This window comes from Bos indicus, chromosome 8 (assembly GCF_029378745.1).
Source record: "Bos indicus isolate NIAB-ARS_2022 breed Sahiwal x Tharparkar chromosome 8, NIAB-ARS_B.indTharparkar_mat_pri_1.0, whole genome shotgun sequence".
NCBI classification, from domain to species: Eukaryota; Metazoa; Chordata; class Mammalia; order Artiodactyla; family Bovidae; genus Bos; species Bos indicus.
Window position 1 is genome coordinate 10,957,178 of NC_091767.1, and position 23,965 is coordinate 10,981,142.

At 50.2% G+C, this 23,965-nt stretch overlaps 1 protein-coding gene across 2 annotated transcripts in view; it reads right to left on the reverse strand.

Moving 5' to 3' along the window:
- Positions 1-3,467: 3,467 nt before the first annotated feature.
- The window catches only part of SCARA3 (scavenger receptor class A member 3), a 38,667-nt gene continuing 18,169 nt past the window's right edge, over positions 3,468-23,965 (reverse strand). For both annotated transcript variants that reach the window (XM_070794425.1, XM_070794424.1), the window contains 3 exons: positions 19,368-19,466; positions 17,277-18,320; positions 3,468-8,947 (listed from right to left, as the gene is read on the reverse strand). In XM_070794425.1, the coding sequence (XP_070650526.1) occupies positions 8,496-8,947; positions 17,277-18,320; positions 19,368-19,466 (1,595 nt within the window). In that variant the 3' untranslated portion in view covers positions 3,468-8,495. The remainder of the gene's footprint in view (positions 8,948-17,276; positions 18,321-19,367; positions 19,467-23,965) is intronic.

Below are 23,965 nucleotides of genomic sequence, written 5' to 3' on the forward strand. Positions count from 1 at the left end.
AGGCCCGAGCCTTACTCTAAGCAATGCAGCCTGTGCCTCCCTGCCCAGCCCCTGCTTGCTAGTGGCGGATGCAGGCGTCTGCGCTGCTTCTCCGCTGGGGGAGTTACCGCTGGGCTCGTAATCTGTGGGTTTTAGTTATTTATTTGTTTCTCCTGCCGGTTATGTTGCCCTCTGTGGTTCCAAGGCTCGCCACAGACTCGGAAGTGAAAGTGTTCCCTGGTGTTTGGAAACTTCTCTCTTTTTTAAGACTCCCTTCCCGGGACGGAGCTCTGTCCCTACTTCTTTTGTCTCGCTTTTTATCTTTTATATTTTTTCCTACCTCCTTTTGAAGATAATGGGCTGCTTTTCTGGGTGCCTGCTGTCCTCCGCCGGCATTCAGAAGTTGTTTTGTGGAATTTACTCAGCGTTCAAATGTTCTTTTGATGAATATGTGGGGGAGAAAGTGGTCTCCCCATCCTATTCCTCCGCCATCTTAGGACCCTCTTGTGTTCAAGTATTTTGATCACACCCACCATTAATTAAAAAAAAAATTGGAGGATCATTTATTTATCTCCTAATAAATGTAAATTTATTTATGAATTATTTTCCATGTTTCTATTATTGGTTAATGTCTCAAACTAAAATTGCACTAGAACGATGTTTATCATGAAGGATAATAAAGTTAAATTTATTTTCAAGTCATATTTTTTATCATTTCATAGTTTTTTTTTGTCAAATCTGATTGTGTGAAAACAAAGTGTGACCTTGAATGAACAAAACACAAGAAGAACATTGTTTAATATTTAAAAGTTTGTTCCTTTCCCACTGGAGGATTTGGCTGGGCTCCCATTTTGGAGACCTTGGGTTTAGGGAAAAGGCCATAGGGAGGTTTCTGTGGATCTCTGCTTTCTCAGGCCCCACTGAATTCCTGATTTCGCCATTGTGTAAGAAGTAGCTCTGAGACAGGCTGGGACCTGGGTCCCTTTCCTGCAGTCCTTGTATGTGGACAAACATCTTCTCAAGGAACAAAATATAAAGAAATTATAAGAGACTAAAAATTACCTCATGCATGCACCGTTAGAGCAAATTCTGGACAAAAAGATAAAAAAAAACCCAACTTGCTTTCCCAGTGGCTCAGCAGTAAAGAATTTGCCTGCAGTGCAGGAGCTGCAGGAGAGATTGGTTCAGCCGTTGGGTCGGGAAGATCCCCTGGAGAAGGAAATGGCTACCCACTCCAGTATTCTTCCCTGGAGAATTTCATGGACAGAGGACCCTGTTGGGCTACAGTCCACAGGGTCATAAAGAGTCAAACATGACTGAAGCAATTTAGCATTCATGCACGCCACTTCTGAAAAGCCAGGAGCAAAAACAAGGTTTTGGGAGCAAAAGCTAGTCATTGCAAATATCCCCGGCATGCAACACCACCTGAGGGCTGGACAAACCAACTAAGCCACCCTCTAGCCTGACCCCTGAACACATCTCTATCCTTGCTCCATATGAGGAACCAGTTCACCCTCCTCCTTGGGGAGTCAGCAAGGGAAACTGTTGTTTGTTCTTGTTCCCTGCTGTTGCAGCAGGGACCATAAAAAAGTCTTGCCTGAATTTCTTGTCTGGCTTTTTGTCTATTTCTATTGCTTGGGGAAAGCCAAGAACCTTGGTTGATATCAGCTCGGCATAGCTGGCTTCCATTAATCCTGGGTTAGGATTCATATTACATCTCTGTGGCATTAAGCAACTTACTTTTTTGAGGCTGGTTTTCTGACCTATTAAATGTAAATACATTTAGTTCCTGAGGATTAAATGAGGTACTGTAGTCAACTCATTGCAAAAGACCCTGATGCTGGGAAAAATTGAGGGCAGGAGGAGAAGGGAGCGACAGAGGATGAGATGGTTGGAGAGCATCACCGACTTGATGGACAAGTTTGAGAAAATTCTGGGAGATGGTAGAAAAAGAAGCAACTGTCAGGTTATATATCTGGATACAATGATCATGTGCAGATTCTTTCTTCCTTTCATTTGAGGGAGCTCTGCCTTGTTGCAAGGAACAACTTCAGAAACAATAGAGTTGACCTAGGGCAAAGGACAGGGAAGCCTGGCGTGCTGCCGTCCATGGGGTTGCAAAGAATCGGACATGACTTGCTGGCTGAACAGCAACAAATGCATAAATAAAAACATTTTTCCCCTTTCTTTATTTCTTACATTCCTGGCTCTCAATTTTATATGGGGGCATTGGAATGCCCTAGAGACTTCCCCCCGCCATTCCTCCTATCCCACCCCATCTCTGTGGTCTTGAAGCAGTGGGTCTGGGGTGCAGACCGGCAGTCTGCATTTTCACTGGTTGTCCCCACTGAGTGCACTGCACCAGCCTTTGTGTCTCTCCCATGCCATCAGACACAGAGCCTTTCCCTTTGAAGCGTTCAAGAGAAAATAAAAGGACGGAACAGGTACAGGCAAAGAAAATAAATGCCCAGGGAGTCTGCTCAGTGCACCGCCCACCTATGTGTCCAGGCAGCTCCTTGCCAGCTGGGCCCACCCTGCTGAAAAGCACGGTATGGTCAGAGCGTGTTTGTCAGCTCTCCACTCTCCGCTCTCCTCTCCTATGGTTCTGTTTTGACAGGTGTGTCCAGGGCTGGCATGGGAGATGTTGCCAGCTCAGCCCTGGCAGAGGAGAAGGAGCAGGAGGAAGGCCCCAAGGTTCTGCCCAGACCCCTCTGCTGCCCCAGCTGGAGGGGCACCTCCCAGGGATAAAGGTGGGCCAGTCTGGGATTTTTAGAGGTGCTCAAGTATGTGTCCCAGGCCTGTGGCCTCCAGGAAGGCTCTTGTTCTGCTTAGAAAAAGGCCCAGAGCTCCTCAAGGTTTTGTACATCTGGTGGCAATGAAAACAACTCAATGGCAAAGGCCATGATTCTAGCCCACTGACTGCACCCCACTGCCATCATCTCCAAGTCTGGATTCAGATTTTCCTGCCTTGGCCTTGGCCTTGGCTCATCCCAGGAGAGCAGCCATGCAGGGCAGGAGGAAGAGCCCTTGGTCAGAGTTGTAGGACAGGAATTGGGCCAACTCCCAGATGGAGTTGAGCCCAGGATGCCCTCTTTGTTTCTGGATCAAGAAACTGGAAGTCAGAGAAAGCAGTGCCGGGCTGACAGTCCCCTGACACACGGAGGACCCAGCAGAGAACAAACACAACCCACTCCCATTCCACGTTCACTGAGGGACTCTATCATGAAGCACCGCCCCCTCATCACCCCGCTGGATTCAGGTAGATCCATTTCCCAAAGTTTACACACAGGTTGTAGCAAACCTTTATGATTCTGACTGCCGGCCCCACCAGCCCCTGTGGTCAGCTCTTAGGATTTTTGGCAATATTTACAATGGTCCAGATGCCCTGAGGAGAGTGAAAAAGTTGGCTTAAAATTTAGCATTCAGAAAACTAAGATCATGTCATCTGGTCCAATCACTTCATGGCAAATAGATGGGGAAACAATGGAAACAGTGACAGACTTTATTTTTTAGGGCTCCAAAATCACTGCAGATGGTGACTGCAGCTGTGAAATTAAAAGACACTTGCTCCTTGAAAGAAAAGCTATGATCAACCTAGACAGCATATTAAAACGCAGAGACATTTCTTTGCCAACAAAGGTCCATCTAATCAAAGCTATGGTTTTTCCAGTAGACATGTATGGGTGTGAGAGTTGTACTATAAAGAAAGTTGAGCACTGAAGAATTGATACTTTTGAACTGTGGTGTTGGAGAAGACCCTTGAGAGTCTCTTGGACTGCAAGGAGATCCAACCAGTCCATCCTAAAGGAAATCAGCCCTGAATATTCATTGGAAGGACTGATGTTGAAGCTTAAACCCCACTACTTTGGCCACCTGATGTGAAGAACTGAGTCATTGGAAAAGACCCTGATGCTGGGAAAAATTGAAGGCAGGAGAAGGGATAAGATGGTTGATGGCATCACCGACTCAATGGACATGAATTTAAGCAAGTTCCAGGAGTTGGTGATGGACAGGGAAGCCTGGCATGCTGCAGTCCATGGGGTCGCAAAGAGTCGGACAAGACTGAGTGACTGAACTGAACTGAACAGAACTGAAATGAGATGCCCTGAAGGGCCATGTTAGTGGGGTGGGTCGTGGGGGGGCTGTTTGATGAAATGAGACAGAGAGAGGGATTGTGTGTGTGTGTGTGTGTATGTGTAGGGGGGCCACTTTCTGGGGAATGTACATCATTTGCTGCCTGATGGATCTAACCAACAGCCAAGTTGCTGAAAAACCTGAGACATGAGAAATTGCATTGCCCAGAAACCCAGACGCTGGAGTTCTGATCCCTGTCGGGCAACAAGCCCCTCAGGCCCTTTTCAGCCTTTGGTTTCTCACTTGAATAGCAAAGCCTTTGAGCCAAGTGAGTCACCAGCTCCTTCCTGGCTCTAATCATGCAGGGAAGGTGGGTGGGTGTGTGTGGAAGCTCATGTTCTGGCTGCTCATCTGCAGAGGGAAGTGGTGAGTAATGCTGTCCTTCAGAAAGCCTGGGTCTGTAGGATAAACACCAGCATGAGTTTGCCTGATGTTTATGGGATGGTAACCGTCGCTGGGCCCCTGGCACTGAATTGTGTCCCTGAAAAATCCATTTATTGAGACCCTGACCCTCAGTGTGACTGTACCTAGGGCGAGGGTCTTAGGATGTAATGAAGGTTAGCACGTGTGCATGTGTGCTCAGTTATGTCCGACTCCTTGTGACCCCATGAACTGCAGCCCACCAGGCTCCTCTGTCAATGGGATTCTCCAGGCAAGAATACTGGAGTGGGTAGCCATTTCCTTCTTCAGGACATCTTCCTGACCCAGGGATCGATCTGGGGTCTCCCACATTGCAGCAGATTCTTTACCATCTGAGCCACCAGGGAAGCCCCCTGGGAAGCCCAGTGAAGGTTAAATGAGGTCATAAGAGTGAGGCCCTAATCCGATAGGACTGCAGCCTTCCAAGACGAGAAAGACAGCTCTCCCTCTGCCTTTCTATCCCTCTGAGTGTGTGTATCTCTCTCCCCTTCCCCCATGCATCTCTCTCCCCACCACCACATGAAGGCACAGCAAGAAGCCAGGAAAAGTGGGCACCTTGATCCTAGACTTCCAGCCTCTAGAACTCCAAGAAAATAAATTTCTGTTGTTTGAGCCACCCAATCTGTGATATTTTGTTATGGTGGCCTGGGCTGACTAATTTGCTGGGAAACTGGCCAAGAGCATCATTTTATTTAATCCCCTCAGCAGCCTTTTGGGGTAGGTACAATTTTAACCCCTACTTTACAGGGGAGGAAACAGAAGAGAAGTTAAATTACCCAAGACTGAGTTTCAATAGAGATACATCTAAAAACTCATTAACTATGTGAGTTTAGGAAGCTAATTAATCTCTCCAAGCCTCAGTTTCCCCATCTGTAAAATGGGAATAATAATAATATAGATACAGTAAACATAGAGGGGCTTCCCAGGTGCTGCAGTGGTAAAGAATCTGCCTGCCAATGAAGGAGATACAAGAGATGCAAGTTTGATCCCTGGGTTAGGAAGATCCCCTGGAGGAGGAAATGGCAACCCACTCCAGTATTCTTGCCTGGAAAATCCCACAGACAGAAGAGCCTGGCCGGCTGCAGTCCATAGGGTTGCAAAGAATTGGACATGACTGAGTGACTGAATGCATGCGCATACTCCATCAAAATGCTGGATTTTCTAACATTGCTCATAATGATTTTACGCACAGTATACATAGAGACTACAGATATATAGCTACATTACACATTGTAGTGAGGGTTAAGTGAATTAATACGTAAAGTGCTTAGAATGGTATTCTGCTGCATGGTAACTCTTCCATCAGCGTTTGCTATTATTGTTACTGTTCAGGTTATTCCTCTGTTGCCAAACACAGATTTTGTGGCTAGTTTTGTTCATGGTAACTCTTGTTCTTGTACCTCTAATTTTTTTACAGACTGAACCCTCTCCCTCTGTGGTAAGACCCCTGAACCCATGGGGTAAGTGATCAGATTTTGCCCTCCTAAGGCTGGGAACTAGAAATTGTAGGCCTGGGCCCTTTGGTGGTGAGCAGTGACACTGATGCACTGGGCCTCATGCAAACAGAAAATGCGGATCAGCAGGAAGGGGACAGCGAAGAGCAAAGGGAGGGGGCCACTGAGAGAAGAGAGAGGAGACTGGTGTGTTCTCTGGAAGTGAAGATGGGGGCTGGAGACGCTGGCAGTTCTCCACATCTAGTCACCCCAAGACCGAGCTCTGCATCAAGTTTCCATAGGCTTGATTTTACCTGCTGCATCCTCCTGGGCATAAATTGCTGTTGTTTGGTCTCTAAGTCGTGTCTGACAGAGCCAGGCTCCTCTGCCTTCCACTGCCTCCCGCAGTTTGCTCAAATTCATGTCCATTGTCATGAGTGTCCCCTCCCTACTTCCTTGCTAGAGCTCGAGAGGACTTCTGCGACCGGGGGTGGCGGCATGAACTGAGTCCATGGGGGTGGCCCCAGGGATGGGCTCCAGGTGCCTGCCTCCACCCTGTGCTGGTGAACCAAGCTGATCCCCCGCAAACTGCACAGCCAGGGACGTGTCGGTGGCAACTGTCCAGGACCCAGGGGTTTTTCTTCTGTATTTCTGTTTATGTTCTGAGAGCACCTCAGTGTTTGATCCCTGCTGGCTCGTCTCTCATTCCAGCCCCTGGCTCATTGGAACTTGTCCCGGATCTCACTTCCTGGATCAGGCCGGCTGACTCACAAGGACCCAGGTATCCTTTGTCTCCTGTGGATGCTGGAGGGCCAGGCCCTCTGCGGCAGGTCTGGTCTGCTTTCCTCCTCCTTTTCTGCTTCATCTCCTCATCTTAGGGACAAGAGGAGGAAGAAGCAGCTAACTGTTGGGTGTGGGGTCTTCTTTTCCAGTCTTGTTTTAGCACAAGCGCTCCAGGACTCTGCTGCGAGATGAGTAAATTCACATGGCTTCCACTAGGCTCCTGCTTGCTCTGGGTAATCCCTCGGCCATCTTGGCCCCTTGAGGACCACTGGGAAGGCCCAGCGGAGCTCAGTGTTTCCGGAGTGAGGGCTAAGGGTTCAGACCTGGACTCCACAGTGGGACTGAATATCTAAGGGACATTTCAACCCCTGGTTCCCCTTCAAAGGCCAGGTGAGGTGGAGACTCTGAAGGCATCATGGCCTCCATCAGGCAGAAAGGACCAGAAGACACCTCCCTCCTGGAAACAGGTCTTTACTGAGTGGGTGATACTAGGTGGCATGATATCATATGTAGACAGGAGAACTACACACAGTTGGGGTGGCGGGAGTGCAAGCCAGTTGCACACCTGTTACAAGAAGGTGGGGGGGGTGGTCATCGATAAGGCTTCTGGATGGGGGAGAGGCTGGTCTCTGGATGAGGTCGGGGAGGGGACAGCTGCAAGCACCCAGCCTGGAGGAGGGGTCATTATCTGTTAGGATACAAAGGGATGAAGCTTCACTGGGAGCTCACCATTCTGGGGAAGGCCCAGTGCTCCTTGCTGCTGGCTATGCAGGAAGTGGGGTGAGGGGTGACGTCAGAGGGATGTGACCCATTTCCTCGTCTGGGGTTGCTGTCCCTGCAGAGAGGCCTTGGGCCAGTCTGGGTCACTGTGGGGTGAGGTCAGGGGGGCAGGAGGAGAGCCAGTTAGGGGGGCAGCCCTCCCCCTGTCACCACAAAAAGGTCACCCCAGGATTGCAGTGGGGCCTCCTCCTTTGACAGAAAGTTCCAGGGCTAGGAGAGAGCCCTGGTGCAGATGGAATTCCTGTTTGGTTTCTTCCTGGGATGCTCCTGAAGGCAGACACAAGGATGAAGCCAGGAAGTTTTCTGGTGCGGGGAAAAAAAAGGCTGAACTCCCGGGGATGTAGTCCTCAGGGTCCAGGTGGAGATGCTCTGTCATGCGCAGGGCAGGGGTGGGCCCGGGACCCTGTTCCCAAGGTTATGGGAGAGGGTCTTGTGGTTGCCAAGCCCACCCTGTCCCTAGAGTTTGAACCATAATTCCCCACCTCCCTGCACCCTTCATCCCTCCTCAAATGTTCTCCTGGGTCTTTTCAACCCCTGGGAGCCTCAGGGAACTGCTGGCCAGCTAGGATGGGGTGAAGATGCTAGAAAGACTGGAGTTGGCCACCCATTCAGAGCCAGAGTCCAGACTGTCCCCCCGAGGTAGCCACCTCCCTGGCAGGCTCATCACAGGAGAGGGCACTTCTCTTAACCTCTCCTCCTGCCCAGCCAGGGAAACCCAGTCAGCCGCCCTGGCCAGCAGGGACATGCCCGTGTGTGTGTGTGTGTGTGTGTGTGTGTGTTTGTGTAAGGGGCTGCTTTCTATGCTAAGTCACTACTGGGGAGCCCAGAGGTGCAGGGACAGGCCTGGGGGAACCCCCTTTGGGGTCAAAGGACCACACGTCTGTAGGTGTGGCTTTATAGGGGCCTCCCTGTGCCAAAGCCCACTCCCCGCCTTTTGTGTGGCAGTTTCCGGGACTGGACTTCTCCTCAGTAGCTGCTCTGGCTTCCTGGTGGGCCCGGGGGCCCAGGGAAGCCAGGGGGACCCTGGATCCCTGGCTCACCCTTCGGCCCCATGGGCCCCCGCTGGCCTGGGGACCCTGTTTTCCCAGCGATCCCTGGTTCTCCCTGAGGCCCCTCTGGCCCTGGAGCCCCCGGGGGGCCCTCTGGCCCTGGGGGCCCCACATCCCCCTTGGGGCCCGGCTGTCCTCTTGCGCCCACAGTTCCGAAGCTGCCCTTTGACCCTTTGAGGCCTGGGAAACCCCTGGGGCCAACTGGGCCCCTTTCTCCCACAGGCCCAGGCTCCCCGGGCTGCCCCTGGGGACCCTGGGGTCCTGGGGGCCCCAAGCTGCCGGGGTCTCCTTTTGGTCCTTTGCCGCCAGCAGGCCCTTTCACGCCCACATCTCCCTTGAGTCCTCTGGGTCCTGGAGGGCCGGGGGCACCTAGGGTCAGAGAGAAGAGGGCAGAAGTCAGTCTACAAGGACAGGTCTCCTGAAGCTGTCCCATGAAGTGGGCGCCAGGCGCTCTGACACGCAAGGGTCTGAAGTCCCAGGTCTGCCGACTACTGGCTCTGGGGGTTCAGGCTGCTGACATGACCCTCTAAGTCAGCCTGGCCAGCTGACAAGGGGGGCTGAGAATCTTAAGTGAGGCTGGGAGCCCATCCCGAGCTCACATGCATAGGTGTTTGGCACAAGGCCTGCACCAGGCAGGCACTCATAGTTCTAACTTCAGGACTGGGCTCGAGTTCCATGTGGGCACTCAGGTGGGAGGCTGAGAGAGCTGGATGGCTCCGGGCAAAGGCCATGGCCATCCAGGATCATCTATTTTGCTCTGGAGACCAGCCTGGATGCTAATACTCATTATGGACTTCAACTGCTGCGGTCCTTACCTCCTGCCCCAACCCCAGGCTTCACCTGTGACCTTTAGGCACCTGGGATCAGGAGTGGAGTCAGGTGACATGGAGGAGAAAGCCAAGAAAGTGATGTGTGAAGTGAGGTGTGAGAAGTAGATGCCTTCTGGTGTGAGTGGGAATAACAACAAACCAGAGAAAGGGCAGCTCCTCCAGGAAGCCCTCCCTGACCACTCCAGCCTCTCCTCTGAGCTCTTGGAGCTGCTACTTTCTGAATCTTTTATTTGACATGTAGGAAGAGAAGTCACAGTTTAGTGAAAGCAAATCCTTGGTTTCTCTCTAGTGGACCCCACTGAACTGTGGGGCCCCAAGAAGATAGTGAGGACCATGCCTCCCATCACCCGCCCTGGGCATGGAGCTTAGGTACACAGCAGGGAATGCTCAGTATATGCTTGAAAATGGGGACGCACCAAACATTCTGGACCCCTAGCTCCCACCCAGCGTAGGGCCTGGGGGAGATGCCAGGATGAATTCCTTCTCTTTTAATTCATTTTTTTTGGAGTATAGTTGCTTTACAAAGCTGTGTTAGTTTCTGCTGTATAGCAAAGTGAATCGGCTATAGTGCTAGTGCTAAGTCGCTTTGGTCGTGTCTGACTCTTTGCGACCCTATGGACTGTAGCTCGCCAGGCTCCTCTGTCCAAGGGATTCTCCAGGCAAGAATACTGGAGTAGGTTGCCATTTCCACCTCCAGGGGATCTTCCTGACCCAGAGACCAAACCCAGGTCTCCTGAATTGCAGGCAGATTCTTTACCGTCTGAGCCACCAGGGAACATATACACATCTCCCTTCTTTGTTGGACTTCCTTCCCATTCAGGTCACCCACCACAGTGTATTGAGTAGAGTTCCCTGTTCTATATAGTAGATTCTCATTAGTTATCTGTTTTATGCACAGTATCAATACTATATATGTGTCAATCCCAGTCTCCCAATTTCTCCACCTACATGCCCTTCCTTAAACAGCCCAGCCTAGTGCCCAAAGCAGGGGTCAGATGACCTTAACCGCCTATCTGCCTGCTGCACAGATCAGAGTCACCACCTCTCAGAGCTGTACCCACCCTCAGGACACAGGTCAGAGTGTGGCCGTCAATCTGGCATAAGCAGGTAGGATGCCCCAGAGCTAGAGGAGAGCGCACCCTCTGGCCTGGTGAGGACATGAATTGCAGAGAATGGCTTTAGCTCCCTTGGGGTTAAGGCACAGCAAAGCCCTGGCTTTCTTCAGTGGTCTGGGCACAAGCTCATGGGATGGGGGGTGGGGACAATGACCCCAGGGCTGGGAGGTGAATTCTCATGCCCATGTTCCGCTCTCCTCAAGAACTCAGCTGTTACACCATTGCCTTTGCAAGGAATCCTGGAGTTTTTTAGCTCGGTGGGGGCTAGTCCAACTCCTACATTTCACAGAGGAGGCAACTAGAGAAGTGACATGGTAGCCCAGGGGTCCCCAAGCAGAAACCAGAAGCTGGGTGGGCCCCTTGAAGAGAAGGGATCCTCTCTGCAGGAGCTGGGAACCCTTCCAGGGGGCTCGACCCAGTTCTGCAGCCCTGGGGCCCTCTCCCTGCTAATGCAGACACTGTCTCTTCTGTCCTGGCCTCCCCCCACACTTCCACCCCTGCTCATCTCCCTCTTGGAGGGTTTCTAAGTGGAGCAGAGAGTCATTGAACACCATCCTCCAATTACGATGTAAACTGGAAACCGGAGCCCAGACATACGCAGCCCCACTGGGGCCAATAAAAACCTGTTCCAGGCCACCTCCTGCCCATGCCCACCTCCCACACAGAGCGGGGCTGTGGCCTGTGTGGGCTCAGCTCACGTGGCCCGCCAGCAGTACCGGCTGGCATGCCGTCATCGGCTGGCTGGAGTGGGCGTGGGACGGGCTGGCGGTGGTGGCAGTGACCAGGGAACAGCTTGACCTGACCTTCTGTCTGCAACGAATGTCTGCAGCACAGTGGCCAGAACAACAGGGCACAACAAGGGCACAGGGAGACGGCTGGCAGGGACCTCCGCCCCCAGTCTGGCAGGAATGGCTGGGAACCAGCCTGTCCTCACTCCCAGCTCTGCCCTGGGCACCTGAGGCAGCCGGGGCGGGGGTGGGGGCTGGGATAGCACAGCCATTTGGAGGTGAAGAGGCTCCTGCTGGTTGTTCACATGGAAGGGAGTCTGAGGGCGTGAAGCGACTCTGGGCAAGGCGCTGCCCATCCGTGCTCACATCATCTATCTCCCTGAGATCGCATCTGACAGTCCCCCAGGGCACGGCGGCTCCACCAGCAGCCCTGCTTCCGCTTCTGTCCCTCCTGCTCTAGGAATACGCTGCCCAGGGCTTGCCCCAGCTCCCTGGTCCCTCTCTCTCTCATCGTAGGATCTCTCCTCTGACTTCCACTCTTGTTCCCTGGGTGGATGGTTCCCAACCCCAGCTTGGACTCAGGAAATGCCTGTGAAGTCTTATCTGGACAAGGATGCTCACAGATCCACCAGGAGCCCCCTGCCCCTCCCTGGGACACCCCCACCCTCCTGCACCACCATTTCTAGTGCACGCCCTCTGCTCCCTGGCCCCTGAGGGCACAGCAGCCAGCGGAAGGATTTCTCAGGGTTCTGTGCCAAGCAGGGGAGAAAGAGCGGAGAACAAAAGCTTCTGTTTGCTCCTCCCCTCCAGCCTCCTCAGGCGCCTCTTTCTGGGGAAGCTCCTGGGTGGCTTTCCCCTGGTGGGAAAGGCTGGGGGCCCCATGCCTAGGGTGAAGGTTGGAGCAGAAGCCTGAGTCTTTGTCCCCTCCCCAGTGCCCCAGGACTGCAGCCCCCAGTGCTCGTGGAAGGAGGCCTGCCAGGAAAGGGTCACCTCCCTCTCCACAGTCTCTCCATGCCTGCCGCTGCTGACCCGTCTCTGAGACCCCATGGAGGGCTCCTATGTGGTGGCCTGATGAGGACACCCGTCGGGGAGGCTCCACGGGGGGCAGGGCCTGTGTTACAGGCATTGGTCTCTCCCCATCGTGTCTGGTGTCCGTGTGCCCACTTTGGCCCCGACTCATCCTAACTTCTCTGAGATCCATTTTATCGGGGAAGGAAAGGGCAAGGGAATCCGAGTCCCTCCTATGTCCCTGGCATCATACATTAAGCTCATCACCCCATTTTACAGATGAGAAACTGAGGTGCAGAGAGTGACAACTTGCAAACCATCACCAACCAGGGAGGGTGGAGACAGGATGCAAACCCAGGCCCAAGAGGCTTGGGGCCTGTTCCCCAGACCCCCTCCCATAGCCAGGACTTCCCACTCTGTCGCTGCCCGGAGGAGGGGGCCCACTGAGCCAGGAAAGGGTCACCTTAAGGATTGTCTCCCTCGGGTGAGCCAAGCCTCCGCCTGTCCCTCCAGGGCCAGCCATGAGTCATGCGGTCAGAGAGGGAGAGCTGGCGGGGAGGAAATCAACAAGCAGAGTTCAGCAGTTAGCATGGCGGGGAGGGATGCAGAAACGGGCTGACCATCGGCTCTCTGCAACAGGGGCCCCTCACCCAGCCTGTAATAAGATCTGGGTGTCTCAGGGATGAAGGGTGGGGAGTGGCTAAGAGCTGCTCTGAGCAGCGGGGGCACATTTAGGACAAAAGAGAAAATGAGAGCAGCAGTGGCCGAGATGCAGAGATGGGAGAGGAACCGAGCATCCTGGAGACCCGAGGAGAGGCCCGTAATTACTCAGGAAGCCCTGGGCTGTAATTAGGCCATCCCGGCACATTAGGGCAGAGCCGCACTGACTGCATGTCTGGGACAAGTAGGTGGTCTGCTCGGGGTCCGCACTGGGAGTGGGGAGGGGCTGGGGGGCTGAGCAGATGCACCAAGTCATCAGCATACAAGCACTGCCCACCCACGGGTAGGAGGGTACATGGGCGGGGAGGGGGGCACAGCCCATCCCCCAGTCCAAAACAGGTGGAAGGAGACAGAAACAGAAGGGGGGCCTCTCGGGAGATTGGCCTGGTGCCATGGAAAGCACAGCTCCCATATTAACAAACTGGGTGACTGGGGACATCATTTGGTCCTCATTGGACTGAATTCTGTCTGCAGGCTTCCCTTTGTTCAATATCAGCCTGGGTCAGGGACATTCAATCCTGGTTCTTGTTACCTGAGGAGCACTGAAAAAATGCCAGTGGGTTTCCACCTCGGCTTATGACGGATTAATTTGTATTGACTAAACCTCCCACTGAGAACAATTAGAACCATTAGGCACGATGCCAAGACATCCTTCTGAAAGTTTTGGAGAGAGATCAAACGCCAGAATCCCCAGGAAAGGGGAACTTGTTGAAGGAAGCCTGACTTTCTTTGCCTCTTTTCCTCTCAAGCCATTTGTTGACTAGTAAGTGGTTTGGGCAGAGAGGCTGAAAAGGGTTTCCAGCAGTTTCACTGGGGCTGGGGCTCAGGGCTGCCAAGGCCCAGGGCTGGGATTCAGGAGGAAAGGAAACTGTGTGGGCATTTGTGGTAAGGGCCAAGGGATGGAAACACTGAGCAGAGACTTAGGCTTCATCCCTTCAGCCATAGGTGGCTAAACCATAGGTGGTAAGCCCTATAAACACTCCTCAAGGATGGTGCCCGGGAAGAAAGAACGTACCAGAAATAGGCCAGGCGTTATGGTAAGCTCCCTTGCAGGCACCAGCAGAAGATGGCATCATTCTCCTTTTCGCTGACTGCCCTTGTTGCTCGATAACAAGTAAACCTGCTAATCCTCCAGGCAGGCATTTTCCTCCCTACCCAGGGGGCTCAGTGGTAAAGAATCTGCCTGCCAATGCAAGAGACAAGGGTTTGATCCCTGGTTTGGGAAGATCCCCTGGAGGAGGAAAGGGAGGAAATACAGATTAAGAGGAAACATTCTATGAGAGGCACAAAACATATGCAGGTACCAAAGGCTTTCTGGTTGGCAAATGGAGACTCTGAATTCATCACAAAGCTGGAAGAGATCTCAGAGAACAACTGGTCTTATCCACTGATTTACATATGAAACAAAAGAAAACAACCCCCCACCCCGCCCCTCCCAGGGGAGGCCTCCCCCCCACCTCCCCGGCCTCCAAAAACCAGAGGCCCGGAAAGATTAAGGGATTCTGCCTAAAGACCCAGAGCAAATTAGAATTCAGGCTTTTTTCCTGGACAGTTTGTGAGTCCCAGCCCTTCAGTCAGCACTTGGCCATGGCTGTCCCTCTTCCTTTATTCTAGATAGCAGCTTGGCTCCAAACAGAGGGAGACCTCATTGCCAGCCCCAGCGTGAGAGCCTGGCAGCACCTGTCTGTAGATGAATGAGTGAATAAATGATACTTCCTGTAGGAAGTGATGGACATTTTGTCCCTGAAATCTTCTTTCAGATGTGAGAGACTTTATATGTGGTGATTTAACAACCAAGAAGAATGTTAGCCAAAAGATAGCATTTAAATAAATATACCGAGGTTGAACTGAGAGTCAAATGCGGCTCAAAATGATGTCCCACCTCGGTCTCCAGTTAAGATGAAGTTCTTTGATGAGAACTCTGCTATCATTAGGACAGGAGCAAATATAAATTTTCATGACTATTGTTGGGTTATACTTGGATGAGGGTCTCAAACGGTTCACTTCTGATATTTTCAATACCATTTCCTTCTTTTCCAGTCTGTCCCACACATGACACCTAAGCAGGACCTCAGTGGAAATGCATTTTTTGGTATCTGCAAGCTCACACTCTCAGTGTCTCCTGGCTGATCACTAGACATTTGCGCCTCAGAGCCATGGTGGGTCAGGATCTTAATCACAGTGTGACCTTGAACTATCCCTTAACTTTTCCTCGTCTCAGGTCACCTTTCTGTAAAATAAAGACACGCCCCCTGCGACACATGTCTTGTCCACAAAGGTTGTGAGGCAAGTGGGGAAGGGTGGAGGGGAGGGCTAGTTAAGGAGTTTGGGATGGACATGTACACACTGCTATATTTAAAATGAATAACCGACAAAGACCTACTGTATAACAGGGAACACTGCTCAACATCCTGTAATAACCTTAACTGGAAAATAACTTAAAAAGGAATATATACAAGTATGTGTATGACTGAATCAACTTTGCTGTACACCTGAAAGTAACACAACATTGTCAACTATACTCCAATTTAAAATAAAAGTAAAAAAAAAAAAAAATTGTGAGGCCAAACGAATAGGCGTTGTCATGAGGAAAGCTTTATGTTTCAGTTGTTCTTAGATTGAACGCAACCTAAGAAAACAAGAGTACTAGAGGATGAATCATGAGAACTATCTGCTAACACCTTCACTGGAACACTGCATCCTAGAGGTCATGCAGATACATATTTTAAATGAAACACTGTGAGACTGTCTCAGTTACTAAGGAAATACTCAGTACCTGGCTTTGTTGCAAAAAATATGACACCAGGCACACAAGATCTTACCTCGCCCCCTGCAACACCACCAATCTAGAGTAAAGAAAATATTGGCAAAAATGCTTACTGACATAAAATTGAAGGCAACACAGATTTGAAACTAAATGGTTAAAGAGAACCAGAGAATCAGAGAGCTTGACTCCAGTCTGAGCTCCATGGAGACAACAATGCTGTCTGGGATAGTGGGTACTTCCCTCCTGTCTCCTGGAGCTCCCTGAATGATCCCTGCCCACCTGCCAAATGTGACTGGGCTTCCCAGGTGGCTCAGCGGTGAAGAATCCACCCTGCCAATGAAGGAGACGTGGGTTCAATCCCTGATCTGGGGAGATCCCCTTGAGAAGGAAATGGCAACCCACTACAGTATTCTTGCCTGGAGAATCCAATGGACAGAGGAGCCTGGCGGGCTACAATCCACGGGGTCACAAAGAGTCAGACATGACTTACTGACTGAACAACAACAGCAAAGAAATAGGCGTGGGTGCCAAGGTGATGAGGGACGCACTTGTGATGGTTCATTTTAGGGTCAAGCTACCTGGGCCGTGGGATACCCAGGTATTTAGCCAAACATTATTCTGGGTGTGTGCACAGGGTGTTTGTGGACAAAATTAACATTTAAATCAGTACCAAGTAAAGCGGATTGTCCTCCCCAATGTGGGTGGGCCTCACTGAATCAGTTGAAGCCTGTATAGAACCAAGGGCTGACCCTCCCCTGAGTAACAGAGCATTTCCTGCCCGATAAGCCTTCAATGGACACTATCTCTCCCTGGTTCTATAGCAGCTTTCAGCCTTTGCATTTGAACCAGGACATCAGCTGCGCAGATTTTGGGTTTGCCAGTCTCCACAATCTCACGAGCCAATTCCTTTTAATCTCTCTCTCTCTTTCATATTTCTCTGGAGAACACTCCCTAAATGCAAGGGTGAGATGGGAGGAGCAGAGGGCATCAGAGTGGCGGGCCTCTGAGGGGCAGATGGTGGAGAGCACCAGTGAGGGGGAGGGAAGGGAAAAAACAAGAGAAGACAGAGTTTCCAAAAGATAGCTCTGCCCTTATCTCTCTGTAGATTCGTACATAGATCCACGTATAAAAATCCAAATTTGTATGTCAGGCAAGTGAGGAGACTTGTGTGCGTCCTCAATCACTCAATTGTGTCTGACTCTTTGGGGCCCCACAGACGATAACCCGCCAGGTTCCTCTGTCCAAGGGATTTTCCAGGCAAGAACACTGGAGCAGGTTGCCATTTCCTTCTCCAGGGGATCTCCCCGGACCAGGGATGTAACCCACGTCTCCTGCGTTGGCAGGAGGATTCTTCATCACTGCCATACACTTTTCCAAAAGAGGTTGACAAGGATGTGAAAGCTGCTAGTCGCCCCAGGCATTTGCTGCAGGGCTGTATCAGCCCACCAGGATACCGCGCCCTAAACTAGGTCCTTCTGCGTTCCCCTCTGGGAGCTCCCTGGCAGGCTCCCCCTCCCACCCGCCTCTCACCTCGTAGGATGGTGACGTTCCGGAGGATCTCCCCGTGTCGTGTGTCCACGGCCCTCATTTCCTCCACGATCATGGACAGGTTGCGGACGTTGAGGTCTAGGCGGGCGCTGAGCAGGCCGAAGCGCTCCCGGAGCAGGTCGGTGGCGGCTAGCATGAGAGAGACGGTCTTGTTCAGGTAGTAGAGCTCCTCGGCCTGGGTGTGGAAGCCCAGGGTGCAGGAGAGCCGGACGTCATCCAGGTACTTGAGCATGCTGTACACGTGGCTGTCGGTGGCGTTGATGTTGGTGAAGATGGTGCCAATCTCGATCTCGTGGGAGGCCATGCGTCCCTCCAGCGTCTCGAACCTCTCCACCGTGCGGTTCTGGGCATAGCGCGTGTGGTACTGCAGGTCGTGCATGTTCTCCTCGTGGTCATCCAGGAAGGACGAGATGTTGTCCAGCTGCAGCTGCAAGCCCATGGCCTGCAGCACCAGGTCATGCAGGCTCTCGGAATTTTGGCTGATGCGCTGGGACGAGGCCCCCAGGGTGGCCTGGAGGCTCCTCACCGCTTCTCCGGTCTTGGCCGAGGTGGTGCGCAGGCTGCCGAAGAGCCGCGTATAGTTCTGCCAGTCGGTGACCATCTTCTGGAGGGTCAGGGTCTCCTCGTCCGTCTTCCGCCGGATCCCATGGATCCACTCGGAGGTCTGCCCCACCGTGAAGTTGATCTGGTGTACTGCCGCCTTGACATCGTAGCACTCCTGGGTGAGATCCTTCAGAGACAGGTCCAGGCCAGCAGTGGTGGCCTGCCAGCCTCTCACCTGGGCCAAGAAGAGCCCCAGAGATTGGTTGATCTGGTGGACGGAGAAGGAGCAACTGCCCATTTCCTGAGAGATTTGACCGCTGGTGGTGGAGAGCAGGTCGTGGGTCTGGGAGGTCTGGTGTAGCTGGACCTCCTGAGCTAGAAGCATCTTCTGAATTCCCTCCAGCTCCGCTTGCAGTTTTCTGATCTCTTGCCCCAGCAGCCCAGCCTCGTGGCAGAAAGAGCAGTTGTTCCGGGCTTTCAGATCTTCAGGAGAAAGGGGCAACATTTTGAGTTGCTGAAGGCTCACAGGGCAAAGTTGCTTCTTTCAATTTAATATTTCACAGCATCATGAATTGGCATCTGGCTGTCCTATCCTTCTTCCTTCCCTAAGACCTGCTATGAAATCCTTTTTGGAAAAACCTCGCTATCCTCTGTGCCATCTTATTTCTACCCCAAGTCTTTATTCTTGCGGGAAATGTAGGCTTTAGGACATCTCCTCACCAAAGTCTTGAGAAAATATATCTTTGTAACTTTTCTAAGGTTGCCAAGAACCTCCCATTTTATTTTTTAAATTTCTCCCCATATTTTAATATTTGGTTCTGAAAAAATTGTTTTTAATAAATATTTGTTTTTATTTGAACCTCTCATAAACTTGTGGAGAAAAGGGTGCAGGAACGTTTTTCCCCTAAGACTTCTGAGAAATGAAGCTCAGTGAAGTGACTTGCCAAATATGACTCAGCTAATTAGTGGCAGAATAAAACTTTCTCTTTTCACCTAGCAGCCTCCCTCTAAACCCTTATATTATGGCTCTTTCTGTCTCATTCTCAGAACAAGATTGTCTTGTGAAAGCAAGAGATAAAGAGATTGTAAACCATGCAAACTTTAAGGCAGTGATGAGGAAAGGGCCGACTTGTCAAGAGTGTTAGAAAAGCCTTAAAAAAATACTGCACTGGCCAAAAAGTTTGTTCGTGTCAATGACCTTTTTGGCCAACCCAATAACTTCAGATACATGAGGGCAAGTGGCCTGTCTTCAGCTTTCAGCTCTACCTGGAGGCTCTGGGCAGATCTGTGCCACATACAGAACTCTCAGCCCCATTCCTGGGCATATCCCAAGGCAGCAGCCCTTGTTGGGTGGGTTCTCCATTTGGACAGGGAGGTAGGGAGCCATGACTGTCCTTCCCTTGAGCCTAGAAGCTTGGTGAAGTCTTCCCTGTTCCAGGGCACCATGGCCTGGGGAGATTCCTGGTCCCACTCCAAGTAATGTTGGCCTTCCTTCCTGGTCATTAGCACACCTGAACCCTGGACACTTACCCAGCCCTTGGAGATTTTTCTGCATAGACACGAGTTTCTTGTCATACATGGCCTGGGCCAGGGAGAGGTCTTCTGAGAGAGAGTCCACTTTCCTGAAGACTTCAGGGGAAACAGGGATGCAGAAAGGGGCTTAGCTCAGAGAAACAGCAGTCATTTGTTGAGAAGGCGTTTTTATCAGCCCCTCGTTAGCCAAAACCACCCACTCTTCTTCTAAGGGGCTTCCCAATGGCTGTAAGGGAAGATGTTTCAATGGCCAGAGTCTATCACACTTCTCTCAAAAACGTATCTGTGTATCTATATATCTATATCCAGAAGTCCCCTACATGTGAACCTTCAGGTTTCAAACTGTCAAAGATGCGAACGTGCATTTGCACGCCCAATCACGTAAGCTAGTTCACGTGTCTGGCGTACACTGTCACACACGTGCATCCTCTACAAGTGGGTGCACTTTTGTGTAGCTTACTGTAGAGCGCTGAATACAGCAGGGTAGTATAATATCTTTATTTCAAACCCAGGATGTCTGGAAGCAAGAGGGTAGATAGAATTGAATCCCGCAAGGAGCAAGAGAGCCTGTGCCGTCAGTGTCAGGCGTGAGTGAAATCGCAGCCTGCCTTCTGCCTCCTGTTGCTAATGACCCTCCAGCTCTACCGTCTCCCACCTCCTCTCCCTCCTCCAGTTAGTAACTCTTCTTGCCTGTTCACTCGATGCCAGCCCCTGTACGCCAGCTTTTGCACTGGACTACTGTACTTTCCAAGTTACTGTAGTGTAAGGTTAAAAATGTTGTATTTATTTTTTGTGTTTGGTTGTTTTTTATGTATTCTTTGTGTGAAAAGTATTATAAACCTATGACAATACTATACTATATAGCCGATTGTGTTAGTTGGGTACTTAGGCCAACTTTGTTGGACTTACGAACAAACCAGACTTACAAACATGCTCTTGAAATGGAACTCATTTGTATGTAGGAGACTTAGTGTATATCTATAGGCATAGATAAGGGATTCCCTGATGACTCAGATGGTAAAGCGTCTGCCTGCAATGCGGGAGACCCGGGTTCGATCCCCAAATCGGGGAAATCCCCTGGAGAAGGAAATGGCAATCCACTCGAGTACTCTTGCCTAGAAAATTTCATGGATGGAGGAGCCTGGTGGGCTACAGTCCACGGGGGTCGCAAAGAGTCAGACACGACTGAGCGACTTCACTCACTTCACTCACTCACTCATAGGCATAGATAATCTCTTTACATATCTCCCTTAAATGTATATATACATATGGGGGCATGTATGTATGCACTAGAATATATAATACATAAATCATGCATGAAGTGAAGTGAGTAGCTCCGTCATGTCCGACTCTATGCAACCCCGTGGACTGTAGCCTACCAGGCTCCTCCCTCCATGGGATTCTCCAGGCAAGAGTACAGGAATGCATATACATGTATAATTTCCATCCACTCAGACTTTAGAACTATAACCTGACCATAGGCTAGAATAGAGACAAATAAGAAAGAAACATAAAAAGAAAATAAAAATTATTCCTAATCCTATCACCGAGATACAGCTGCCATCAACATTTTTGTGTATCTCAAACCTTATTTATCTCAGCCATTTTGTAGCTACACTGTTGTTGTTTAGTTGCTAAGCTGTTTCCGACTCTTTGCGACCCCATGGACTGCAGCATGCCAGGCTCCTCTGTCCATGGGATTTCCCAGGCAAGAATGGGAGTGGGGTGCTGTTTCCTTCCCTAGGGAATCTTCCTGACCTAGGGATCGAGCAAGTGTCTCCTGTATTGGCAGGCTGGTCTTCTACCACTGAGCCACCAGGCAAGCCCCTATAGCTACACAGATACATGGATTTTTTAGAAGGTAGCAGTACAGAATTGGGATGTTCTGCACATCTCATCTATTTTATTTTGCTTTATTGGTATCCTGTCACGGACATTTTCTTATTGAGCCTTAAGTCACTTTAAAATCATTACTTTAATGTCTGTTTCATACTCTATATAAACAATTCAGCGATTATATAAAAATTCCCTTCTGTTGGGAACACTGCAATGGCAGAGTTTGGTTTCGACCAAGTCAATACATGGTCTGAATTTACTTCCTAGCCCTTGACAAAAAAAAAGGTTGCGAACTGTACTCTAGATTATAAACCCCATGAACAAGGCTAGCACCATCCTAAGGAGTGGGGACACTCAGGCTGGAGGTGAAAATAAAAAGGAAAATCTAAAGTTCTCCTTTGATTTCTCAGAGACACTGCTCACCCCCAGTTCTTATAATCCTCAGCCTATTCACCCTGGATCTTGGAGGAGATCATTTCACCTCCCATTCTGCCCTCTCGTATGTGGAGTGGAGCCAGCCTCCCGTTTCAGAGCCTTGTTCAGAGGACTCATGACCATCATGTATGGGAGAGCGCCTGGCATCCAGGGGGCATCCAGTGGGCACTCAGTGACTGCCCATCCTTCTGAATGGCTCTCGTGCCTATGTAGGCTCTTCTCCGTGTGCTACTGGAGTTGTCTTAATGGCCCCATGGGTGCTGCGAGCTGAGGCTCTCTGAGGGCCAACCAGCAACTGCTAAGGGTCCAGTGGCCAGGTTGCTGGCTCTAAATGGCAGGGCTACAGTTCCTCACCCTCCTCTGACCAGGGATTTCAGCCACTTTCTGGATGGCCAGACTCTGTGATGTGATTTAGCAGAGACAGAGGTGGAGCTGAGTGGGGGTGAGGGGCTTGGGAAGTTCTTTTCTTTAAAAAAATTTTTATTTTTAAAATATTTATTTCTTTAGTTGGCTGTGCTGAGTCTTCGTTGCAGCATGCAAGATCTTTAGCTGTGGCTCTCTCTTAGCTGAAATGATGTGGGATCTAGTTCCCTGGCCAGGGATTGAACCCGGGCCCCCTGCATTGGATTGCAGAGTCTTAGCTAGTGGACCACTAGATAAATCCTGTGAACATGTTAATATGTTATTTATTATTTATCAATAATATCTTATTATACAATTGAAAAGTTAATATTAATGCTATAATTAATAATATAACAAGCTAATAATAATATTTAACTTAATAATTATTAAGTTAATAGTTAACAATTAAAGTTATAATTAATAAATAAATAATATAATATATTAATCTTATTATGCAGTTATAATAATTTAATGAAAACAGGGAGAGTGCACTTTAATAAATTAATAACTATTATAATTATTTTAATAACTATTATTACTATATAACTATTATAATAGTTATTATAATATTTTATGATTAATTAGTGGTTCCCCAACCTTCCAACTTCATTGGGATCGCCTGGGGGCTTTCCTCTATGATTAAAGCCTGGGTCTTACCCAGAGACTATGATTTCATTCACGTGGCAAGAAGGGCTCCAGCACATACATTTTAAAATGCTCTCAAAAGAATTCTAACCTGCAGACAAGATTGAGAACCACTCCTTTTAAGGATGAAATACAATGGACTCATCTCAGTGTTCTCAACATGTGACACATAGGAGGTGCTGGTTTGTGCTGAATTTCATTAACACCTTCAGGATTATTGGAAGATGATTCCAACACGGATTTGTTTGTTCAAATCATTAACGTGCGGGCCTCTCGCCTTCAAGTGGGGAAAGCCACTTACTGTATATCTCTAAGAGGGGTCAGGACGAAGCACCCCATCCTAGGGGTCATACAAGTGCAGGGTCGGCACCCACAGGGACCGTCCTCCGTGTCTCCCTTGCCTCACCCGAGGCCCAGCCCAGTTGTCTCTAGTGTCTAGTCCACTGGAGCAAGCAAACCTACTGGCTTGCCTTTGTACAGAAGAGTTTTAAAGAATGAAGCTAGGAATGGAATGGGATTGCAGTAAGAAGCTTTCAAATTTGTTTTTACTTTTAAACATAAATGGTTAGCATCCAGAAGGCAGTTGTTGGTGGTGGTGTTTAGTTGCTAAGTTGTGTCTGACTCTTTGCGACCTCACAGACTGCAGTCTGCCAGGCGTCTCTGTCTGTGGGATTTCCCAGGCAAGAATACTGAAGTAGGTTGCCATTTCCTCCTCCTCCAGGGGATCTTCCTGACCCAGGGATCAAGCTGTCAACTCCTGCACTGGCGCGTGGGTTCTTTATCACTGAGCTACCAGGGAAGCCTACAGAAGGCAGAGGTTACTTGAATCTGGCAGGATGCAGACTGTCATAAAAACTGTTGAGTGTATGAGAACCACCAAGGTTCAGATCCCTGGGCCCCACCGGCAGGACTCTGATTTACTAGGTCTGGGTGAGACTAGGAATTTGCGTTTTAACAGATCCTGGGGGTGACCTTGATGCAGATAGGCATCCAACCTCACTTTGAGAAACATAAGGACCACGGAAAGGGCTTAGAAGTCATCTGATCTGGTGACCTTAAGCCTAGAAGTACACCAGAATCATCTGAAGAGCTTAAATACTGAATTAATTCCATCATCCAGGGTGGGGCCCGGGCATCATAGTTTTTACAGCTCCCAGACGATTCTAACATGGAGCTGAAACTGAGAACTGCGGAAACGGAGTCCTATCCTGTCCTTTGGGCATGTGCATGCTCAGATGCTCAGCTGTATCTGACTCTGTGACTTCATGGACTGAAGT